Consider the following 23,987-nt stretch of genomic DNA (forward strand, 5'->3'; position numbering starts at 1 on the left):
ACCCCCTTTTGTGTAGTAAAACACCGGTCTTTCGGGAAGGGTGTCAGGCAGAACCACCCTTGCCTCACTCAAACACAAATCTGTCCCTCTGAGTCTCAGGCTGGTACAGCCCTGGGTCCTGGCTGAGGGAAGGAAGTGCTCCCCTACCTCGAGTGAGGGGGAAATCGAACATGGAGTTCAGACTCAATCTCCTGTGTCCTAAAGAGGCAGTCTGGGAGATTGAGCTGGGACACTGAAATATCATTTCCAGGAAAATCTGTGTCATGGGGCTGGTGGAAGAGTATTTGACGGGGACCATGCAACAACACAGACCGACTAACCACACTTGCCATAGAACCTGACGGGCCAATTTCCACTCAAGGGTGTACAGATGACCCGGCTGGAGGAGGGTGGTCAGCTGGCTAGGACAGGGAGGATGTGAATGCTTCCAGATTGGAGCTCTGGAAGGGGGTCATGAGTTCCTGCTGATGGGAAGGGTGAGTTGCAGAGATGAATGGGAACTTCCAGACCCCAAAGGCGGGGGGTGGGGTTTGGAGAGAACTAGAAGAGGGCCTTCGGGGGAAAGGGAGGACGTGCCAATGTGGCCAGGCAGAGCACACACAGGACCCAGACCTGGGGCACTCCGCTGGCTTGACTGCAGGGATGGTAGCAGAGGCTGGCCCAGAGTCCCCACCACAGGATGTCAGAGATAGCGTTCTGGAAAAGGCTCTGATGTGGAGCAGCGCCCCGCCCCAGGCCCCTACCCCGACCCCGACCCCTACCCCTCCAGAGAGAAGGCAGAACACAGAATATGAGAGGTACTTTAATTGGAAACTGCTGTGAAACTGGGGCGGGGCGGGGGCAAAAGAAGGGGGAGAGGAAGCCCTAGGTGAGGCAGAACAGGAGCGAACGAGCTTGGCCACAGCTCAAGGGCCCCAAAGGTACCAGCTGCTCCTCTTGCAGGAAGACGCTGGGCTCAACCTGTGAAACAGCAGAGTCAGGGAAGAGCCTCAAGCCAGGGCCAGCCCCCAGCCCTGCTCAACAGCCAGGACTGTGGGAAGGGGTATGGTGTGTGTAACACTCACTTCAAAGGGTCTGCGACTTGTCAGCCAGGTACTGCATGGCGGCTGCAACAGGGACAGGCATTAGCAGGTGCTCCAGACAGAGGTATATAGAAGCCTGTCCCCCATCCCCGTGACGAACCGCCTAGCCCTGAAACCTGAAACCCCTCCAGACCCCATGCAAAGAGCTCTGGGCCTGATCACTCCCCACCACCCAAACTGAATGTGGAACCGGTTCCTAAAGGGAAACAAAATGTGCCAGCAGCTCTCATGCTGTGGGCCGTGCCACAACCACTCAGAACTTGTCACACACACAAACAATCCAGCAAGAACCTTAGAAGCCACACCAAGCAGCGGTTCAATGGAAAACTCAACGAGGTATCTCTAAAAGTCCTATCAGAAGGACATTCCCTAGGACTGGTCTCGTTCTCAAAGTGTGCATGCAGTCCAGACAGTACTTTGTTATTTGTACACACGCCCAGTTGTACATGCACAGCCAGCTCCAGGGCCAGTCCTGAGAGGTTCTCCTCCCCACAGGGATGTTGGTCCCTGCCAGGCCGACTGAACCTGCAGCCCACCCCACCCCAGGTGCCCACCTGGGTTCTGCACTATGACACTGCTCTCCGGCCCTGGTTCCTCATACCAAGTTGCTCCTTAAGTTCGTGTACTTCTCTCTCTAGCTCGAGACACTAGGCCAGCAGACAGAGGAGGAAGAGAAATGATTAGTATACTCTGGCCTCCTCTCTCCTCCACCTTCTCCTCTCCCCTTGGCCCTTCACCCCAAAGCCGGGGGGCCTGACTGGCAAGGGCTCCTCAGTGGAAAGGAGGTGGGCTCCCTCCGTGGGGTACGTGATGGGGGCAGGGGAGGGGTCGCCTACACATGTCAGCTGAACTTGGACCCAGACCCCACCCTCGAGTTTGGGTCTGCATTTCCAGGATGCAGAGGAAGCATTACCCAAGGACAGCAGGGCGTTCCCAGTGGCTGCTGCTGCGTTTCAGGTCTTGGGGGATGGTCAAGTGGCTCCCGGTCACCTGAGAGGGAAAGGACACACAATCCAGCTTCCCAGGCTCCTAGTGAGGTGGAAAGGGCCAAGGGGGCTCTAAAGAGAGGTGAGGCAGCACCACCCTCTGCTGGCCACCAGCCGCCCCTGCTCTGCCCAGCAGCGGGAACCTTGCCTCTGGGCCTGCTTCTCCTGTTCCCCAGGGGCAGCCATTTCGCCATTGTGGTCCCTAAACATGTGGCCCTGGATTCGACCCTCCCAGAGCTGCAGCCACAGCCAGCACTTGGGAGAGCAATGTGGCCGAACAGGACTTAACAGAAAAGGCTGTTCCCCTGCAAGTCTACACCCGGAACAGCTGTTTGGGGCACTGCCACCGTTCACCCCGGACGCATAAATCCCACACAGAGGATGATGTGGCTCAAGGCCAGCCCTGCCAGCACCCCGTCTCCTGTGGGAGAAGCTGCCTGGGAGCAAGGCTGTGCACCCAGCACAGACAGAGGCAGAGGTTTCTGTCCTCAACCCCTCTTCCCTCCGCTCATATCAAACCCACGACACTCACCTGAGGGTGCAGGCCCCCTGGGCATGACTTGTCCCTGGTTCAGGTCCAGGGGCTCTGAGTTTCCTGGATCTTGGGGGCCTCTGGTGTTGACGTCTCCACTGCTGGCTTTTCTACGATGCATGCGCAGACAAGATGTCCCTGGCCTGTGAGTTAGTAGCTGAAACAAAAATTTCTCACCGATTTGGACTAAGGAAGTGTGTGTGTGTGTGTGTGTGTGTGTGTGTGTGTGTGTATGTGTGTGTGTGTGTGTGTATGTGTGTGTGGGGGGCGGGGAGAGAGAGAGAGAGGGAGAGAGAGTGAGAGAGAGAGAGATGTGTGATTCCCGCCAGGGTGAGGCAGGGAATTGGGAAGGGAATTGAAAGGCTGATCTCATTAGCACTTTCACCCTCTGTCATCCCCAGGCCAGCAGGCAGAGCTGATCTAGGGACAACAGTGGGACACTGAGAAAGCCCAGGCCCCCTGCAAGGAAGGTCTGGGGAACAGCTAGGAAGGAGGATTCGGGAAGCTGGTGAGTCTAAATGCTGAGGCTTTCCGGGGAAGCTTTTAAGGGATCCCCCTACCCAATTCAGCTACCAGCCCTCCCTTCCATCCCAGCCCAAGTCTCTCAGAGGAGGCTGGAAAGAGGCCAAGGGTGGAGAACTGGGCCCAGGACACCCGAAGTGCTACCTTAATGTTTGTCCCTAGGAAAAGGAGCCCGATCTGGCATCGTAATGACCCAGTGACCGAGGGGCAAACAATGCTGACCTCTGAGGAGTGGACAGAGGCAGCATGGGTGAAGACGTGTGCCCTGGGTGCTGTGGGGGGGGGGAAGAGTGGGGAGAGAGGAGGAGCATGGCCTACTCACTTGGCCCTTTGGGGCTGGGTCTGTATTTGTGTCCTTATCTTCTCCCGCCACCGCCTCAGACTCCCTTGCCCAACTGACCACGGATTTCTTCCCAGCGCCGCTGTGCTTGGACTGTTTGGTTCCCGAAAGGACTAAGGTATAACTCTTGGGTCTCCCAGGCTGCGGAATACCAGAGATTGGGGGGAAGGTGGCCGGTTCCACGGGAGTTGCCGAGATTCGCTGCCCCCGGGAATGGAAGGTTCCCCCCAGGGCACGTTTGCATGCTCCCCCGACGGATTTCTTCTCCTGGGCTCCGTTCTTCCTAGGAGTGACCCGCGGCAGGCCACCTGCAGCAGCAGCAGAAGCAGAAGCAGCAGCAGCAGCAGCAGCAGCAGCAGCTCCCGGGTAGCTGGGCTTGCTGCCCCCCTTCCCCCACAGCACGCTCTGCATTTTCTTAGGGGAAGAGATGCCCTGCTCTCCCACGCCCTGCCTTTCCACAACCGAAGAGAGTCCTCGCGGAGCCGACGACAGGGAAGAGCCTGTCACGTGAAGGAAATTCTCCCTGGCTTGGAACTTCGAGTGTCTGGGAGTGTCCCCGGGATCCTCGGGTCTGCTGGGCTTGGCCTGGCCTCCTCCTCTGGGATAAGTGCTCACCGTCATCAGCTGTGTCTCACTGAATTCATCTGAGGACTCGGAGTCGGACAGCAGCCAGGTCAGGCCTTCCGCGGAGCGCCGCTGGCGATCCGCAGCCACGTTCAACCTACGCTTAGTGCCTCTCTTAGGGTTCCCCAAGGCCCGGCCCGCTTCAGGCCTCCCGAGGTGGAGAGGGACGGCTGGAGCCGTCGGCCCTTACCCACAGCTCAGGCCGGGCACTCCTGGACCGCCGGGACCCGCCTCAAGGCGCAGTGTCCACACGGTGGACACTTCGAAGGCGGTGGAGCTCTCCGGGGATGGGTATCTGTGGAAGCCCAGCGCGTCCTGGTCGGTCAGCTGCTGCAGGTTGGCCTCCTTGGCCTCCTCAGACTCCTCGATCAGGTCCAGGAGGTCCCTCTTGTGGTCAGCTGGGGAGCCAGGTCGGCCTTCGCGGCCGCACGGCACCGGCCCTCGCGCTTCCAGCATCTCCCGCTCAGACTGGAAGCCCTCGGGGTCCGGGAAGTCGCCTGCGCCCTCGCCGTTCCGCGGTTCCCCAGGCTCGGGGCCTGGGTCGGGTCCCCGTGGGACTGCATGGCCGGTTGGGCTGACGCCGGCCCGCTCCCTGCCCTTTGGGCCGAAACGCATTCCCCACACAGACACCTCATCCGGGGAGCTCATGTCGTGACCCGGGCGGCCCCGGAAGCGGGGCGACGGTCGATGGCCCGAGTCGCGGTCGCGGTCACCGCAGGTCAGGCGGGCGGCGCTCAGACGGCAGCGTCATCCACCTCACGCGCCGCACGAGCTCGCCTCAAAAGAAAGGACGTGCCACTTTCAGTGCGCCACCCACGCACGCGCCACGGCCTCCGCATTGGTCCGACCTTGCCAACCAGCGGGTGCCTTGTTCGCCCGCCCCCTCGAGGCCTAACCAATGGGGTCGAGGGCCTCTGATTTGCTCGCAAGCCCGTGGGCGGTCCGGGCAGTTGGCTGGTGAAGGGAATGGTGGGAGTGCTTCCCTCTGTCAAGCCTCTGGGCCCGCCTCCTCCTGTCCCGCCTCCCCTTTCCCGTTAGAGACACAGCTCTGAGCCTCCATTTCCCATCTATACAGGGGTTCGAGGGGGTCGGGGAGTGAGGGCGCCGGGTTCCAGGGGTGGTGAGGATGAAACGTCAAGATGGAGGCGCTGGATGCCTAGCACGCACCGAAAGCATTTGCCAGCCTCCCTTCCACCGCAAGCCTTATGACCCAACAGGAGAATGGGCACAGGAGTCCCGCAGTCAGTGATCAGGGGTCGGCCAGAGAGCAAAGGGATCGTATTTTCGTTCTGTAAGGTCTGTCTCAACTGCTCCATCAAATGTGGCTCAGCAGACGTTATTGGCAGGCGGGTTTGCCGGATAGACTTGGGGTTGGCCTCGCTCCATCAGCCCTTCGCCCTCTCTGAGGCAAATTCAAAGAAGAGGAAATCGCAGTGGCCAGTTACACCCCGAAAGATGCTCCCCACCGCTGATCCTGGAGATGTGAACTAAAACCACGAATCGGGTTTCACACACTAGGTTGACAACCTTCAAAGAGCTTAACCATTCCGAGGGTGGGAGAGTTTAGGAGCAAACCCCTGTGGCGGTGGTGCAAGAGACGCATTTGGGAGGTAATTTGGCAGAATCCATCGAAAGGAACTTAGTGCCGGCACGGCCTCTGTGCCTGGCACTCTTCTAAGCGCTGGGCATAAATAATAATGCATCCGCGTGACACGCCGATTACTATAGTACCAACTATTACTGGCCTCTTACCGGTGAGGAAACAGGCACTGAGAGGTTCGGCCACTGGCCCAAGGTCATTCGGCTCGTGGGGATCAGCGGCAGGATTGAAACCAAACAATCCGACTCCAGAGTCCTTGCTTTTAGCCCAAGATCTTTAAAAGGAAGGAAAAAAGAATCTATTTCCTCTATGCTCCTGCAAGTCCGCTGCCTGGTACTTCTTCTGGAGACACGCTGGTACCTGTAGTGTACAAGAACACATGCACAAGGGTGTTGGTGATGGTTAAAACTGGGAACACTCCAAATTCCCGTCAGTAAGGAAATGGACGAATGCAACGTGGCTTAGCATCCAGTAGCATAAAGCGTGGCAGTCTAACGGAATGCATCAGGCCATTCTCACACCTTTTGAAAGCATCCGCCTGACTTCGAACTGCAAGTTGCAGAACGATGGCTTTGGATTCACATTTGTAAGTTAAATCACTTGCGTGCGTGGGCACACACACACACACCAGTCAGTCCTATGTAATATATGAGAATTCATTTAAGTATATGTACAAGTATGTTGCAAAGTATTGAAGGACGCACAACCAAGGCCTACCAGTTGTGATGGCGGTGGGTGTGGATAGCCAGGTGTCTCTCAATTTTTCTTGGAACTGTCAGTTCTCAGCTTCCCTGAGCTGAGCAGTACTGATGTCTGGGGAGTGGTGCCTCCCTTGGTTTCTATACGGCCCATGGGTGTTAGAATTTCCCTTGTCTGCCACCCAACTCCTACCCTGACACCGCTCCATTCCTCCCATACCTTCCTTCTGCTCCTTCCCGTTCATACTCCTCTGACTTCAGTCACCTCTCTCTCCTGCATCCTGCTCTGGCTGACCTCCTGGAGAGTCCTGGGGTGTCTGAACCCCTCTTGCCTGTGGAACTCAAAGGCCCAGTTTTCTGGGTCTGCACCTGAGAAGCTGGCCATGCTGGAGAAGTTTCAGAGCAGGGGAGATTGGGTGCACTGTAAATCTGCAATCCTCCTCCTCGAGCCTGCCCCCGATGGTGCCTGCCCGTTTGTGGATACCGCCCGCTTCCACTTCTCCCAGTGACTTTTTAAGTCATCATGAGCTCTTTCAAAGATGTTAAAATGGATAAGGAAGGATATAGCAAAATCTCCTGCATCCACCAGCACCCTAGGAAACATTAGCAGTGGATTCAGTGGAAGCCTCCATCTTCCCTCTCACCATTTCCATTCCCTTCCTCCCTCCCCCAGCGAGAGACCCCCGGAACAACTTCTCACCTTCTCCACTCTCTTCGTCCCTGTGGCTCTCCTACCTCCTCTTCCCCTGCATCCCATACATCTCCGATGATGTCACTAATCTCTGCTTTAGCCCCCTATGCTCACCAGGATCCAATACTGGTTTTGACTTACTCTCTTGGCCTGGGGTGGGAGCCAGTGTCAGAGGTTCCTCTTGGCTTTCCCCACCGTGATATCTCTTACGCTGAAGAGCAGTGATCCAATGTGGAAGTCACTGCTCCAACTGCCAAGTGTATAACTTATCATTATCAGCTTGGGGACTGGAGAAATGACCGCTATTTTGGTCCAGGGACCCATTCAGCTCACTGTGAACCAGTCTCTATTCCCAACTCGTTTTAATGTCAGGGCCTCATAAGCCCCATTCTAATGAGGCCCCATCACGACACTTTGGGCCTCCTGGATCAATGTCAGCTCAGATCCTGTGTCCAGTAGTAGTAGAAGTGTCTGGGTCTTTTTCTAGCCTCAGGGTACAGTCACCTGAGAAATGGCAGTCATTCTCTTTAGGGACGGTCATAACCCACTGCCTTGTTTCTGGATCCTTCCTCCTCAAGACTCATCCACCTCTTCAGTGGGGCCGGTCTCTGAATTGGCTCAGGACCAGGAACTGAGCAGGAGACTGTGGCTTTGTAGCGGGATGATGGCCCTCCTTCTCTTGCATTCTTGCCTTTTGCTGGCTGTAGTTGCCCCTAGGGAGCCATGCTGTCTGAGCCATCTTCTCAGCTTTCTGCCGGTCAAGCAGGCACTCTTGACTGCCCCTCTGACCTTGCTGGTCGTTACTGGAAATGTGGTCTGCTGGCATCTCTTGGTTAAGAGCTGCCCTCTGCCCTCTATTATGTCAGAATTCGTTGGCTCCCATGGGTGGTAATGAGCCCAGGTCGGGACCACTTTCCTTCCATCATTGGCATCGGCCTGCAGAGGGGTGCAACCAGCAAACTTCTAGTGATGCTGGGGCCCCTCTCACCAGAACACTCCTGATGGCTTTGGTGTCCTCTCAGCCCTACAGTGGGACATAACCATGAGGCCATGTGACTGGCCTCACCTTTTCTGTCCGTTCTAGCATGTCTGCATCACTCAACCTTTTTGTTCCTTCCTCTGCCATCTGCCAATCCAAGGCAGGCATTTCCACTTCTCTGCTTATGGGCCATCACTTTCTCAAAGGTTCAACGGGCCAGTCTGGCAGTGAATTTCCTCCATCTCCGGGAGTCCTTGCCCGTGTGTTAAATCCCACGGCTTGAGAAAGCGCCTCCGCTCAGTAAAACTTGCTTATCCACTCTTATATTCCTGTCCACTTGATCCAGCACCCTCAAAACTCAATCCCAGTGATACTGCTCTGCTCCTGCCAGTACAGTCTTGTTATTTCTTGGTGTATAATTTCTTTTTACCCTTATCAGGCTCGGCATATCCCAGTGCGTTTATGGAGAAGAGATGAGGGTTTCCCTGGGAGAGGCCTCTGTCACTTTGTGGGGGAGCAGACTGTGTAGCATCTACCAGCACAGGGCATGTGTTAGCTGTTGCTGGGGAAGGAAGGGCCACCCTGCAAGCTTTGAGGCCTCAGGACGTTTGGATCTGATAAACCAACGTTTGGAGACATCCATGCCAGTATACCCGGCCTACATTTCAGAGTCTGAAGTTTTTCCAAAAAGGGCCCTGACCTTCTCATAACAGGCCTGTGTTTGTCAAGGATGTATAAATCTCTGGAGTTCTGCACTTATTGTTATCACATAATGTGTGAGCTACTCAGCTGTCTCTGCAGGAGGCAAGGGCATTTTGTAAGCCACCAAGAAAACCCCATGAATCTTATACTTGGCCCTTAACTGTTTGGTAATGTCCCTTAGTTTCTCATTATGTCTTTGCAGGGCGCCAGTATAACAGTGATGAACAGCCGCCTCTGCCCTCCCTATAGACATAGTGCCCTCCCTACCATTCAAAGTCCTGCATCATCTCACAGGCCACAAGTAAGACCCTCCACTGGGATATTTTTCAAGGTACGTATGGATAAAACCTTAAGGAATCAGGAGGTAACCTTGTGCTAGAGATTATCCATGCCCCACATAACACTCAAAATGGTACGCTCTTTGTCATTTGGGCAGTGAGTGAGCTGGTCCATAAACCCCATCTTATAGCTAACTTCTCAGACCACTCCTGGTACCACTTTTGTTAGTTTGGGCTCTCCAAAAATACGGACACCAAGGCATGATTGGACATGAACGAACATGATGGGAGAGTGGCATGTGAAGGATAAAGGAGAAGGAGCAGGAATGAGTCTTCTTCTTCAGGGTGCGATGCGGGTCTGACGTCTGTAAGAGAGACGTGGGGGAAAGGAGGGTCAGATAAGAACAATCTCAGATGCAGTTTCGTTCTAACACTAAACTTTCGTTCAGTTTATTTTGGTTTGTTCACGCTCATGTGGAGTCCCCAACCTACAGCTGCCATTTAGAGGAGTCCCTATCCTGCAGCAGTATGCCCCTGCCATGCTCAGTCACTGGCTGGGAGCTACCCAGAGGTTGTGGGATCTTGGCACAAACAATGGTGGTGCCAGAGAAGTGGCAGCTGGCACTTGCCAATCTACTATGTTCCCTGCAGTGGATCGGAGGGACATGTTTCTATGGCCACCACGAGGAAGCAGAAGTCAAAGATGACTAACATTTCCGTTTTGAGTGACTTTGTGGTGGGGGGCATAAGGACACAGGAAGTAAAGAAAGATTGGGAGGGAAATGATGGGATTTTGGATACATTAAGGTTGTGTTTCTTATAGGACATGCAAGTGGAATTAGCCAGAATGCACTTAGAAATTTGGTTCTGGAACACCAGTGAGGGGTCAAAGCTGGAGAGGGATACAGATATGGGAGTCATTCATTCCCTCAGTAAACTTTTATAGCAGTGTTTTTTCAAATGTCACCATAACCTTAGAAGTTCCTTGCATGCAAGCTCCAATTCCATTCCCTTCACCTTCCTCAGAAGTAACCTCTATCCTTTGTCTTCATCATTCCCTTCCTTTTCTTTAGTTATTTTCTACATAGGTTCATATTCCTAACAACGTTGGTTTTGTTGCATCCTTTGGTCTTTATGTAAATGGAATCATCTGTGTTGTTTCTGACTTCTCCCGTGTGATACTGTGTAACTGAGATTCATCCCTGTTGTCGCATGTGGCAGGCAATTGTTCATTTTCATTGCTGTACACTGTTCCACCAAATGAATGTACAGTAGACTCTCATTATCATGATAGTTATTTGCAGTCTATAAAGTTGCCATGAACACTGAATTAGGCAATCCTGAAACATTTCTCCTAAGGGAAATATAATTTCAAGTTCCTACCATCCGCTGGTCACAACATTTTCATCGACTGATCGCTGCGTAATCATGTTTCATGTGTGTTTCTGTGTAAAGGCACTCTATTTAATACAAATATTGTTGATTCATTAACATTGACCTCACAGCCAACAGCATTATAAATCATGCCTGAGCAAGGTTTATGTAACACAGATATTTTCTTGAGTGCACGTCATAGTCATTTTGCACTCAAGAACACTAGACAATACTTCAGCACTAAGCTTGGAGGCCATCTTTAATTAGGAAATCACCAACAAAGAAGCACAAAAATGCAAACTATGTGGCCCCAAATAAATCATGAAAAGGACACTTGCTTGCAGTCTGAGACTGAAACCAGAAGGCAGAGCGTCACCTTGTTTGACCTCAGCTGGGAACATATTCCACCAACTCAAATTTCTCACAGCTCTCTCGAATGAGGAGGAAAGCACTCTGGTACTGATTTGTGGTTAAAAATGAATTTTAGCAAATAGGGGAATTTGCAAGTATGGAATCTACAAATAAGAAGAATCAACTGTATCTCAACCTATGTACCCATTCTACTGTCAATGGGTAATTTGGGTTGTTTCCATTTGGGCAGATATTATTCATAGTGCTACTATAAACATTCTGGCGCATGTTTCCTGGTGCCCATGTACAAGAGCCTTCCAGGGCAGAGCTTTCCAACTTTTGGACCTGGGACTTTGAGACCTTCATCTCCAGAGACAGCCAGACAGCAGCCCCTGGACCGCTTGGTTCTGGCCCTGAACAACTTTGTCATCTGACTCCTGTATGCCATACAATCATCATTTTGTGTGTGAGCCATAGAATAAAATGGCTGGGAAGCTGTGTTCCAGTGCTCATACTTAGGACTGAACTTGTCATCTCATAGGGAAAGAAGATTTCCAACATTACTAGATCATGCCAGATTTTTTACAATGTGGTCATGCTAATTTCTACTCCTACCAGCAGTGTTTAAGTGTTCCACATCCTCATCAACATTTGATATTAACAAAGTACAAAATTGTTGTCAATCTTGTGATAGTGAAATGGTGTCTCGTAGATTTAATTTGCAATTTCTTGATTAGTAATAATATTAGTAATAATATTGAGCAGCTTTTCATATGCTTGGCCTTGGGGATTTTCTTGTCTATATGAGGTGTTCATTTAGTGTCTTTTGCCCATTTTCCCCTTGGGTTGTTTGCATATTTATTTGTGGAAGTTCTTTATGTATTCTATACTTTAATTCTCTGATGAGTTCATGTTACGTAAATATCTTCTAGTTTTTAGCTTGCCTTCCCTCTTTTTATCATACCTTTTAATGAACAAAAGCACTTCTTTTTAATTTTTCACAGCACTTTATTACGAAAAGTTCCATACAAGAAGATCACGGGACTTCCCTGGTGGCACAGTGGTTAAGAATCTGCCTGCCAATGTAGGGGACACGGGTTCGATCCCTGGTCCCAGAAGATCCCATATGCCACGGAGCAACTAAGCCTGTGCGGCACAGCTACTGGAGCCTGTGCTCTAGAGCCTGCGTGCCACAACTGCTGAAGCTTGCGTGCCTAGAGCCCATGCTCCACAACAGGAGAAGCCACTGCAATGAGAAGCCCACGCACCGCAACGTAGAGTAGCCCCTGCTAACCGCAACTAGAGAAAGCCCGCGCACAGCAACAGAGTCCCAGCACAGCCAAAAAAAAAATAAATAAATAAAACTTTAAAAGAAAGAAGAAGATCACAAGATGATCCGGGGAAGTTGAGGGGGTACTTGCTGATCATGGACCACCTTCACTCTCACTTGACGACCTTGCTTCCCATTTCATTGAGAGTATACAGGCAATCAGAAACAAACTTCCCTCTTTCATAAGTATTTTTCTCTATTTTGGATCATTCCTATCAGCATACAAGTATGTTGTCGTTTCTCCCAATTAAAGAAAACCTTCTTTTGATTCCAATTTCCCTTCAAGCTACACCATTTTTCTCTGCTCACCTTCACATAAAAACTCCTTAAGAGTCGGTGTATACTTGCTGTCTCAAATTCCTCTCTTCTCGTTCACTCTTTCTCTCCTTTCCACTTAAGAATTCTGTATTGAGGGCTTACAAGGCACTGTTCTAACACATGGTGCTGTTCTAACACATGGTTCTACATCACTGAGAAAAACAGATGACGTTCCTTCCCTCAAGAGCTTACATTTCTGTCATAGGCCTATTGGCAATATTTTCTCAATCTTCAACCATGTCCATTCCTTTGTTGTTGGAAATCACTTTCCTGGACCCAGTTTCAATCTTTATTGGTTGCCTAGAGTGTTGCTCCTAGAACACTCCTTTACCAAACCCTAAAGTGGGATCTTCTGCTTCCTAGAACTAATGTCTTCATTGTTCTTGGTTTACCACAGTGTTTTGATGGGACTCATTCTCCAGGTACCATGGGTGATAATTTCTTTTAAGACTTTGCATGAACAAATATTACCTTTAATATTACCTTTAATTTCATGCTTATTTGATAGCTGATATATAATTTCAGGCTGAAAAGTTTTCTGACTTTCAATGTCACTTTTGAGAATGCTGGTACTATTTTGCATGCCATTATGATTCCCAAGCCTTTATTTATGACACATTTAATTTTTTTAGTTATATATATATTTGATTTATTACATAGTAAAATTAACTTTTTTGTTTTCAGTACCATGAGTTTTAACACATGGACAGAGTTGTGTAACTATCACCACAATCAGGATACAAAAGAGTTCCATCAGCCCCCAAATCTCCCTCATTCTGCTGCTTTGTAGTCAAACCATCTCCCTCATCCCAAACCTCTGATAACTGGTGATCTGTTTCCCATCCCTATAGTTTTACCTTTTCCAACTATTATACAAACACAATGACACAGTATGTAACATTTTGAGACTGGCTTCTTTCATTTAGCCTAATGCGTTCGCGATTCATCCAAGTTGTTGCATGTATCAAGAGTTCCTTCCTTTGTATTGTTAAAAAATGTTTCATTTATACATGTATGGTTTTATTCGTTCATCTGTTGAGTAACATCGTGATTGCTTTCAGTTTGGGTTTAATACGGTTTGTATTAACATTCATGTGGAATTTTTTGTAAACATAAGTTTTCAGTCCTGTAAGGCAAGTACCGAGGCATGGAATTGCTGGGTCGTATTGTAGTTGTATGTTTACCTTTTGAAGAAATTGGCAAGCTGTTTTCCAGAGTGCCTGTACAATTTTGCATTCCCTTTATCAATATATAGATGTTTCAATTTCTCTGCAAACTCATCGGTACTTGGTATCATCACTGTTTTTAATTTTAGTCATTCAAATAGGGTTAAAGTGGTATCTCATTGTGCTTTTAATTTGTATTTTCCTAATAGCTAACAGTGTTGAACATCTTTTCAGGTGCTTATTTGGCATCCTTATATCTTCTTCAGTGGAGTGCCTGTACATGTCCTCTGCCCATTTTTAAAATGAGCACTTTATTTTCTTATAGTGGAGTTTTGAGAGTTCTTTGTATATTCTGTTTATGGTTGTAATTTACAGATATTTCCTCCCATTCTACAGCTGCCTTTTCATTCTTTTAACAGGGTATTTGTCAGAAAAAGTGTATAATTTTATTGAAATCCAATTTAACAAATTTTTCCTGGTGTTCCTTACAGACTAGCCTTTTGGTGTTATTTCTAAGAATTCTTTACCTAACCTCAGGTCATGATGATTTTCCCTTATGTTTTCTTCTAAAAAATGTATATTCATATGTTTTACGTTCTCATCCATGGTCTATTATGAGTTAAATTTTGAATGAGGTGCAATATTTAGGTTCAGGCTCTTTTTTTTTTCTTTTTTCATACAGATACCCCAAAATTGCAATACCATTTGTGAAAAGACTATGCTTTCTAAATTGAATTTATTTTGCGCCTTTATGAAAAATTAGTTGGCATGAGTGACATCAGCAAAAATGGTGAAATAGATACCTCCAAGGGCCAGTCCCTCTACAGGAACATCAAAAAATCAAGCAAGAAGTACAAGAGTCTACTTTGTCAGAATTCTTTACAACAGTCAAAGTTTACAGCAGGCAAACAAATGTAAAACTATAAAAAGACAACTTAAATGTGGTAGGAAACCTTTGTAGTTGTCCTCACCCTGTGCCCCTCACTAGCTTGGTGGCAATTTGAAGACTGCAGCCCACATTTTCAGTATGGGACTCTTATCCTTGGCTCCCAAGGGAGAAGAGCAGACTAATTCTCAAAGAATTCTGTTTGTCCTGGTCTATATAGGGGCTAACTGAAGGACTGATATACCTTATTCAGAGCTAGCTCAGGGTATCCACAGCCACCTGGGGCAACAGAATATGGTCGAGGCCTTTGATAGCGTGCTGAAGGTCAGGGGGGAAAAGCTGGGGACAGAGGGATATTAGGGCATTCAAAAGCACTCAAGTTTACCGGGGAATTTAGAAAGCAGTGTGCATGTCTGGATCAGAATGCATCCCTAGAAAAGTCCTGAGAATACCCTAAGCTTTTACCCTGGTTGATCTATAGGCTCAGCACAAGCAGATAAGAGAGTTTTAAAAGGCCTCGTTAAGCACTGAAGGAGTGCCACAGAACAGAGCCAATGAGAGTTTTTGTTGTTGTTGTTGTTTCTTTTTCTTCTTCCTTTTCTTCCTTCCTTCCTTCCTTCCTTCCTTCCTTCTCTCTTCATCCTCCTCCTTCTTCTTCCCCTTCTCCTTCTTCTTCTCCTCCTTCTCCTTGTCTTTTGCCTCTTCTCTCCCCCCTTCCCTCCATCCCTCCTTCCTGGCATTCAAGGGTATCTCTGTCAAAACACTAGCTTACCACAAGCTACAGAATCACACAGCACACATGACAAAGAATACAGACTTTACAAAAATAGTTTAGAAGTCATTAAATAAACAAGCAGTGATATAAAACATCAAGGGGGGAAAACCCTCAGAAGGGAAAGAATATGATTTATGACATTACCACATTATAATATTCAAAATGTCTAGTTTTCAATAAAAATATTAAGTATGCAAAGAAATAAAATATTATGGCTAATTCATAGAAGAAATCAACAGAAACTGTCCTTGAAGAAGCACAGACTTTGGATCTACTAGACAGACATTTAAAATCAATTGTCTTAAATATGCTCAAAGAGAGAGGATCTTCAAGATGGTGGAAGAGTAACACGTGGAGATCACCTTCCTCAACACAAATACATGTACATGTGGAACAACTCCTATAGAACACCTACTGAACGCTGGCAGAAGACCTCAGACTTCCCAAAAAGCAAGAAACTCCCCACGTACCTGGTTAGGGCAAAAGAAAAAACAGACAAAAGAATAGGAATGGGACCTGCACCAGTGGGAGGGAGCTGTGAAGGAGGAAAGGTTTCCACACACTAGGAAGCCCCTTCATGGGTGGAGACTGTGGTTGGCGGAGGGGGGAAGCTTCAGAGCCATGGAGGAGAGCCCAGCAGCAGGGTTGTGGAGGGCAAAGCGTAGAGATTCCCGCATAGAGGATCGGTGCCGACCAGCACTCACCAGCCCGAGAGGCTTGTCTGCTCACCCGCCGGGGCAGGCGGGGGCTGGTAGCTGAGGCTCAGGCTTCGGTCAGATCGCAGGGAGAGGACTGGTGGCGTGAACACAGCCTGAAGGGGTTAGTGCACCACAGCTAGCCTGGAGGGAGTCCAGGGAAAAAGTCTGGAGCTGCCGAAGAAGCAAAAGACTTTTTCTTCCCTCTTTGTTTCTTGGTGCACGAAGAGAGGGTATTAAGAGCCCTGCTTAAAGGAGCTCCAGAGATGGGCGCAAGTTGCGGCTATCAGCGTAGACCCCAGAGACGGGCATGAGATGCTAAGGCTGCTACTGCAGCCACCAAGAAGCCTGTGTGCAAGCACAGGTCACTCTCCATACCTCCCCTCCTGGGAACCTGTGCAGCCTGCCACTGCCACGGTCCCGTGATCCAGGGAAAACTTCCCTGGGAGAACACACGACATGCCTCAGGCTGGTGCAACGTCACGCCAGCCTCTGCTGCCGCAGGCTTGCCCCACACTCCATACCCCTCCCTCCCCCCGGCCTGAGTGACCCAGAGCCCACGAATCAGCTGCTCCTTTAACTGCGTCCTGTCTGAGTGAAGAACAGACGCCCTCAGGTGACCTACATGCAGAGGCACGTCCAAATCCAAAACTCAACCCCAGGAGCTGTGAGAACAAATAGAAAGGGAAATTTCTCCCAGCAGCCTCAGGAGCAGTGGATTAAATCTCCACAATCAACTTGATGTATCCTGCATCTGTGGAATAGCTGAATAGACAATGATTCATCACATATTGAGTAGGTGGACCCTTTGCAAGCAACGATATATATATATTTTTTCCCTTTTTCTCTTTTTGTGAGTGTGTATGTGTATGCTTCTGTGTGTGATTTTGCCTGTATAGCTTTGCTTTTACCATTTGTCCTAGCGTTCTGTCTGTCCGTTTTTGTTTGTTTTCTTAGTATACTTTTTAGTGCTTGTTATCATTAGTGGATTTGGTTTTTGGTTTGGTTGCTCTGTCCTTTCTTACTTTTTCTTTTATTACTTAAAATTTTTTTTTAGTAACTACTTTTATTTTTTATTTTTATAACTTTATTTTATTTTATCTTCTTTCTTTCTTTTTTTCCTTTCTCCCTTTTATTCTGAGCCGTGTGCTCCAGCCAGGTGTCAGAGCTGTGGCTCTGATGTGGGACAGACAAGTTCAGGACACTGGTCCAAAAGAGGCCTCCCAGCTCCACGTAATATCAAACAGCAAAAATCTCCCAGAGATCTCAATCTCAACGGCAAGACCCAGCTTCACTCAATGACCAGCCAGCTACAGTGCTGGACACCCTATGTGAGACAACTAGCAAGACAGGAACACAACCCCATCCATTAGCAGAGACGCTGCCTAAAATAATAATAAGGCCACAGACACCCCAAAATACACCACCAGACGTGGACCTGCCCACCAGAAAGACAAGATCCAGCCTCAGCCACCAGAACACAGACACTAGTCCCCGCCACCAGGAAGCCTACAAAATCCACGGAACCAACCTTAGCCACTGGGGACAGACACCAAAAACAATGGGAACTACAAACCTGAAGCCTGCAAAAAGGAGACCCCAAACACAGTACGTTAAGCAAAATGAGAAGACAGAGAAACTCACAGCAGACGAAGGAGCAAGGCAAACAGCCACCAGACCTAACAAATGAAGAGGAAATAGGCAGTCTACCTGAAAAAGAATTCAGAATAATGATAGTAAAAATGAACAAAAATCTTGGAAATGGAATGGAGAAAAGTTAAACAAGGACCTTGAAGAACTAAAGAGCAAACAAACCAACATGAACATCACAATAAATGAAATTAAAAATTCTCTAGGAGGGATCAATAGCAGAATAACTGAGGCAGAAGAACGAATAAGTTACCTGGAAGATAAAATAGTGGAAATAGCTACTGCAGAGTAGAATAAAGAAAAAAGAATGAAAAGGATTGAGGACATTCTCAGAGACCTCTGGGACAATATTAAATGCACCAACATTCGAATTATAGGGGTCCCAGAAGAAGAAGAGAAACAGAAAGGGACTGAGAAAGTATTTGAAGAGATTATAGTTGAAAATCTCTCTAATATGGGAAAGGAAATAGTTTATCAAGTCCAGGAAGCACAGAGAGTCCCATACAGGAAAAATCCAAGGAGAAACATGCCAAGACACATATTAACCAAACTATCAAATTAAATACAAAGAAAACATATTAAAAGCAGCAAGGGAAAAACAACAAATAACGCACAAGTGAATCACGATAAGGTGAAGAGCTGATCTTTCAGCAGAAACTCTGCAAGCCAGAAGGGAGTGGCAGGAAATATTTAAAGTGATGAAGGAGAAAAACCTACAACCAAGATTACTCTAAACAGGAAGGATCTCATTCAGAGTTCATGGAGAAATTAAAACCTTTAGAGACAAGCAACAGCTGAGAGAGTTCAGCACCACCAAATCAGCTTTACAACAAATGCTAAAGGAAGTTCTCTAGGCAGAAAATACAATAGAAGGAAAAGACCTACAATAACAAACCCAAAACAATTAAGAAAATGGTAATAGGAACATACATGTCGATAATTACTTTAAATGTAAATGGAGTAAATGTTCCAAGCAAGACTGGCTGAATGGATACAAAAACAAGGCCTGTATATATGGTGTCTAGCAGAGACCCACTTCAGACCTAGGGACACATACAGACAGAAAGTGAGGGGATGGAAAAAGATATTCCATGCAAATGGAAATTAAAAGAAAGCTAGAGAAGCAATTCTCACATCAGACAAAATCAACTTTAAAACAAAGACTATTACAAGAGACAAAAAATGACACTACATAATGATCAAGGGATCAATCCAAGGAGAAAATATAACAGTTGTAAATATATAGGCACCCAATATAGGAGCACCGCAATACATAAGGCAAACACTAAATCCATAAAAGGGGAAACCGACAGTAACACAATCATATTAAGGGACATTTACACCCCACTTTCACCAATGGACAGATCATCCAAAATGAAAATAAATAAGGAAACACAAGCTTTAAATGATACATTAAACAAGATGGACTTAATTGATATTTATAGGACATTCCATCCAAAAACAACAGACTACACATTCTTCTCAAGGGCTCATGTAACATTCTCCAGGATAGATCATATCTTGGGTCACAAATCAAGCCTTGGTAAAATTAAGAAAATTGAAATTGTATCAATTGTTTTATATGATTTCAACTACAACACTTTTCCGACTACAACGCTATGAGACTAGATATCAATTACAGGTAAAAATCTGTAAAAAATACAAACACATGGAGGCTAAACAATACACTTTATAACCAAGAGATCACTAAAGAAATCAAGGAGGAAATTTAAAAATACCTAGAAACAAATGACAATGAAAACACAATGATGCAAAACCTATGGGATGCAGCAAAAGCAGTTCTAAGAGGGAACGTTATAGCTATACAATCCTACCTTAACAAACAAGAAACATCTCAAATAAACAACCTAACCGTACACCTAAAGCAATTAGAGAAAGAAGAACAAAAAAACCCCAAAGTTACCAGAAGGAAAGAAATCATAAAGATCAGATCAAAAATAAATGAAAAAAAAATGAAGGAAATGATAGCAAAGATCAATAAAACTAAAAGCTGGTTCTTTGAGAAGATAAACAAAATCGATAAACCATTAGCCAGACTCATCAAGAAAAAAAGGGAGAAGACTCAAATCAATAGGATTAGAAATGAAAAAGAAGTAACAACTGACACTGCAGAATTAAAAACGACCATGAGAGATTACTGCAAGCAACTATATGCCAATAAAAGGGACAAACTGGAAAAAATGGGCAAATTCTTAGAAATGCTCAACATTCTGAGACTGAACCAGGAAGAAATAGAAAATATGAACAGACCAATCATAAGCACTGTAATTGAAACTGTGATTAAAAATCTTCCAACAAACAAAAGCCCTGGACCAGATGGCTTCACAGGTGAATTCTATCAAATATTTAGAGAAGAGCTAACATTGATCCTTCTCAAACTCTTCCAAAATATAGCAGAGGGAGGAACACTCCCAAACTCATTCTATGAGGCCACAATCACCCTGATACCAAAACCAGACAAAGATGTAACAAAGAAAGAAAACTACAGGCCAATATCACTAATGAACATAGATGCAAAAATCCTCAACAAAATACTAGCAAACAGAATCCAACAGCATATTAAAAGGATCATACACCATGATCAAGTGGGGTTTATCCCAGGAATGCAGGGATAAACCCCAATATATGCAAATCAATCAATATGATACACCATATTAACAAATTGAAGGAGAAAATCCATATGGTCATTTCAATAGATGCAGAGAAAGCTTTCAACAAAATTCAACACCCATTTATGATAAAAGCCCTTCAGAAAGTAGACATAGAAGGAACTTACCTCAACATAATAAAGGCCATATATGACAAACCCACAACCAACATTGTCCTCAATGCTGAAAAACTGAAACCATTTCCACTAAGATCAGGATCAAGACAAGGTTGCCCACTCTCACCACTATTGTTCAACATAGTCTTGGAAGTTTGAGCCACAGCAATCAGAGAAGAAAAAGAAATAAACGGAATCCAAATTGGAAGAGGAGAAGTAAAGCTGTCACTGTTTGAAGATGACGTGATACTATACATAGAAAATCCCAAAGATGCTACCAGAAAACTACTAGAGCTAATCAATGAATTTGGTAAAGTAGCAGGATAGAAAATTAATGCACAGAAATCTATGGCATTCCTATACACTAATGATGAAAAATCTGAAAGTGAAATTAAGAAAGCACTCCCATTCTCCATTGCAACAAAAAGAATAAAATATCTAGGAATAAACCTACCTAAGGAGACAAAAGACCTGTATGCAGAAAACTCTAAGACACTGATGAAAGAAATTAAAGATGATACAAACAGATGGAGAGATATGACATGTTCATGGATTGGAAGAATCAACATTGTGAAAATGACTCTACTACCCAAAGCAATCTACAGATGCAATGCAATCCTTATCAAACTACCACTCTCCTTTTTCACAGAACTAGAACAAAAAATTTTACAATTTGTATGGAAACACAAAAGACCCCGAATAGCCAAAGCAACCTTGAGAAAGAAAAATGGAGCTGGAGGAATCAGGCTCCTGAACTTCAGACTATACTACAAAGCTACAGTAATCAAGACAGTATGGTGCTGGCACAAAAACAAATATAGATAAATGGATCTGGATAGAAAGCCCAGAGATAAACACATGCACATATGGTAACCCTATCTTTGATAAAGGAGGCAAGAATATACAGTGGGGAAAAGACAGCCTCTTCAATAAGTGGTGCTGGGAAAACAGGACAGCTACCTGTAAAAGAATGAAATTAGAACACTCCCTAACACCATAAACAAAAATAAGCTCAAAATGTACTAAAGCCCTAAAAGTAAGGCCAGACACTATCAAACTCTTAGAGGAAAACATAGGCAGAAGACTCTATGACATAAATCGCAGCAAGATTCTTTTTGACCCACCTCCTAGAGAAATGGAAATAAAAACAAAAATAAACAAATGGGACCTAATGAAACTTAAAAGTTTTGCACAACAAAGGAAACCATAAACAAGAAGAAAAGACAACCCTCAGAATGGGAGAAAATATTTGCAAATGAAGCAACTAGCAGAGGATTAATCTCCAAAATTTACAAGCAGCTGATGCAGCTCAATATGAAAAAAACAAACAAAGCAATCCAGAAATGGACCCAAGACCTAAACAGACATTTCTCCAAAGAAGATATACAGATTGCCAACAAACAAATGAAAGAATGTTCAACATCATTCATCATTAGAGATATTCAAATCAAAACTACAATGAGATATCATCTCACACTGGTCAGAATAGCCATCATCAAAAAATCTAGAAACAAAAAATGCTGGAGGGGGTGTGGAGAAAATGGAACACGCTTGCACTGATGGTGGGAATATAAACTGATTCAGCCACTATGGAGAACAGTATGGAGGTTCCTTAAAAAAGTAAAAATAGAACTACCATATGACCCAGCAATCCCACTACTGGGCATATACCCTGAGAAAACCATGATTCAAAAAGAGTCATGTACCACAGTGTTCATTGCAGCTCTATTTACAATAGCCAGGACATGGAAGCAACCTAAGTGTCCATCAACAGATGAACAGTAAAGAAGATGTGGCACATATATACAATGGAATATTACTCAGCAATAAAAATATATGAAATTGAGTTATTTTTAATGAGGTGGATGGACCTAGAGTCTGTCATAGAGTGAAGTAAGTCAGAAAGCGAAAAACAAATACCACATCCTAACACATATATATGGAATCTAAAGAAAAAAAATATCGTCAAGAAGAATCTAGGAGCGAGACAGGAATAAAGACAGCGACCTACTAGAGCATGGACTTGAGGATAGGGGAGGGGGAAGGGTATGCTGGGAAAAAATGAGAGCGTGGCATGGACATATATACTACCAAATGTAAAATAGGTAGCTATTGGGAAGCTGGTGCATAGCACAGGGAGATTAGCTCGGTGCTTTGTGACCACCTGGAGGGGTGGGGTTGGGCGGGTGGGAGGGAGGGAGATGCAAGATGGAAGAGATATGGAGTCATATGTATATGTATAATTCACTTTGATTCACTTTGTTATAAAGCAGAAACTAACACACCACTGTAAAGCCATTATACTCCAATAAAGATGTTAAAAAAAAAAAAGAAGAAGGCTTACATTAAGGACCATCATCAAGAAAAACGTATCCTACTGTTCATTCATAGGGTTAACAGGATGATAGATTCCAAAGTAAATTTTATCATGTAATCTAATGCTGTTCTTTAAATCTGGCTTTGGGAAAGAAGGCATTGTCGGTAATTCTGGGCAGATATTGTTGGGTCTTACATAAGGAAGAGGAACAGGACTCTAGGTGCTGAAGGGATTGTGGGGAAGTTATTACTGCTTGATGCTACAATACGCTTAGGTGAAATAAATTGGGTAATAAATTTAATTCATAATGACAGCTTGGTCCTAAATTATTTTATGTCTACAAAACACTAAAACTCCTACCTGAAAAGTAAAAAAAAAAAAATTCAGCCAATCTTCCTAAACATAAATAAGATCCTTACTTGAACAAAAAGAAAAATGCTCAAAGAGCTAAATAAAACCAGGAGAACAATGTATGAACAAATAAATAATATCAATAAAGAATCAAAAATTATAAAAAGGAGTTAAAGCACAATTTTGGAACTGAAAGTGCAATAACTGAAAAAAAACTCACTAGAGGGTTTCAATAGTAGTTTTGAGTAGGCAAATTAAACAATCACTGAACCTGAAGGTTGGTTAAATAAAATTATCCAGTCTAAAGAGCAGAGAGAAAGAAAAAGACACACACACAAAAAGAACAGAGCCGGAGACCTGTGGAACACCATAAAACACACCAACATACACATACTGGGAAATCCATAAGGAAAGGAGAAAGAAAAGGGGCAGGAAGAACATTTGAAGAAAGAATTGTTGGGGGAGCAATCAAAATGGCAGAGCAGGAGGACACAGAACTCACACCCCCACACAAAAACATATCAAAAATACATCCACATGTGGAACAATTCTCACTTTAAACTAACTGGAAACTGGCAGAAAGACTCCCGTACAACCAAGACTGTTATAAAAATCCCCACATATCATGTAGGCAGGGAAGAAAAGCAATCAAGTCAGAGCCTGCATCCCCGGCAGGGGACTAAGAGGAAAAGGGGTAATACATGGATGGAGACCCACCCTGGGGAATGAGCAATGAGAGCCACAGATTGGGTACCCCAGTCCTGAGGTTGTACACAGGGAAAACAAGCTCCCTTAGCTGGTTGGAGGACGGCTAGGACTTATAGTAGAGCTGTGGGAATCCTGGGCTCAACTCATAAGGAGCATGTGTGCTGGCTTGCCCCCAAGGCAGGGTGGAGAGGGCAGAGAGAGGACTGTTCTAGTCCTCTAGAGCAGCCCCCCTAGGAGGGGCTACTGG

General features: G+C 45.9%; 1 protein-coding gene across 1 annotated transcript; it reads right to left on the bottom strand.

Moving 5' to 3' along the window:
• Positions 1-864: 864 nt before the first annotated feature.
• Positions 865-4,734, bottom strand: LOC136142145 (uncharacterized protein CXorf49 homolog). The gene is given in 5 exon segments (XM_065900193.1): positions 865-960; positions 1,065-1,106; positions 1,996-2,072; positions 2,601-2,757; positions 3,445-4,734. Coding segments are annotated over 5 exon segments (1,662 nt in total).
• Positions 4,735-23,987: the final 19,253 nt, after the last annotated feature.

Source organism: Phocoena phocoena, chromosome X, assembly GCF_963924675.1.
Source record: "Phocoena phocoena chromosome X, mPhoPho1.1, whole genome shotgun sequence".
In the NCBI taxonomy this organism is placed as follows: Eukaryota; Metazoa; Chordata; class Mammalia; order Artiodactyla; family Phocoenidae; genus Phocoena; species Phocoena phocoena.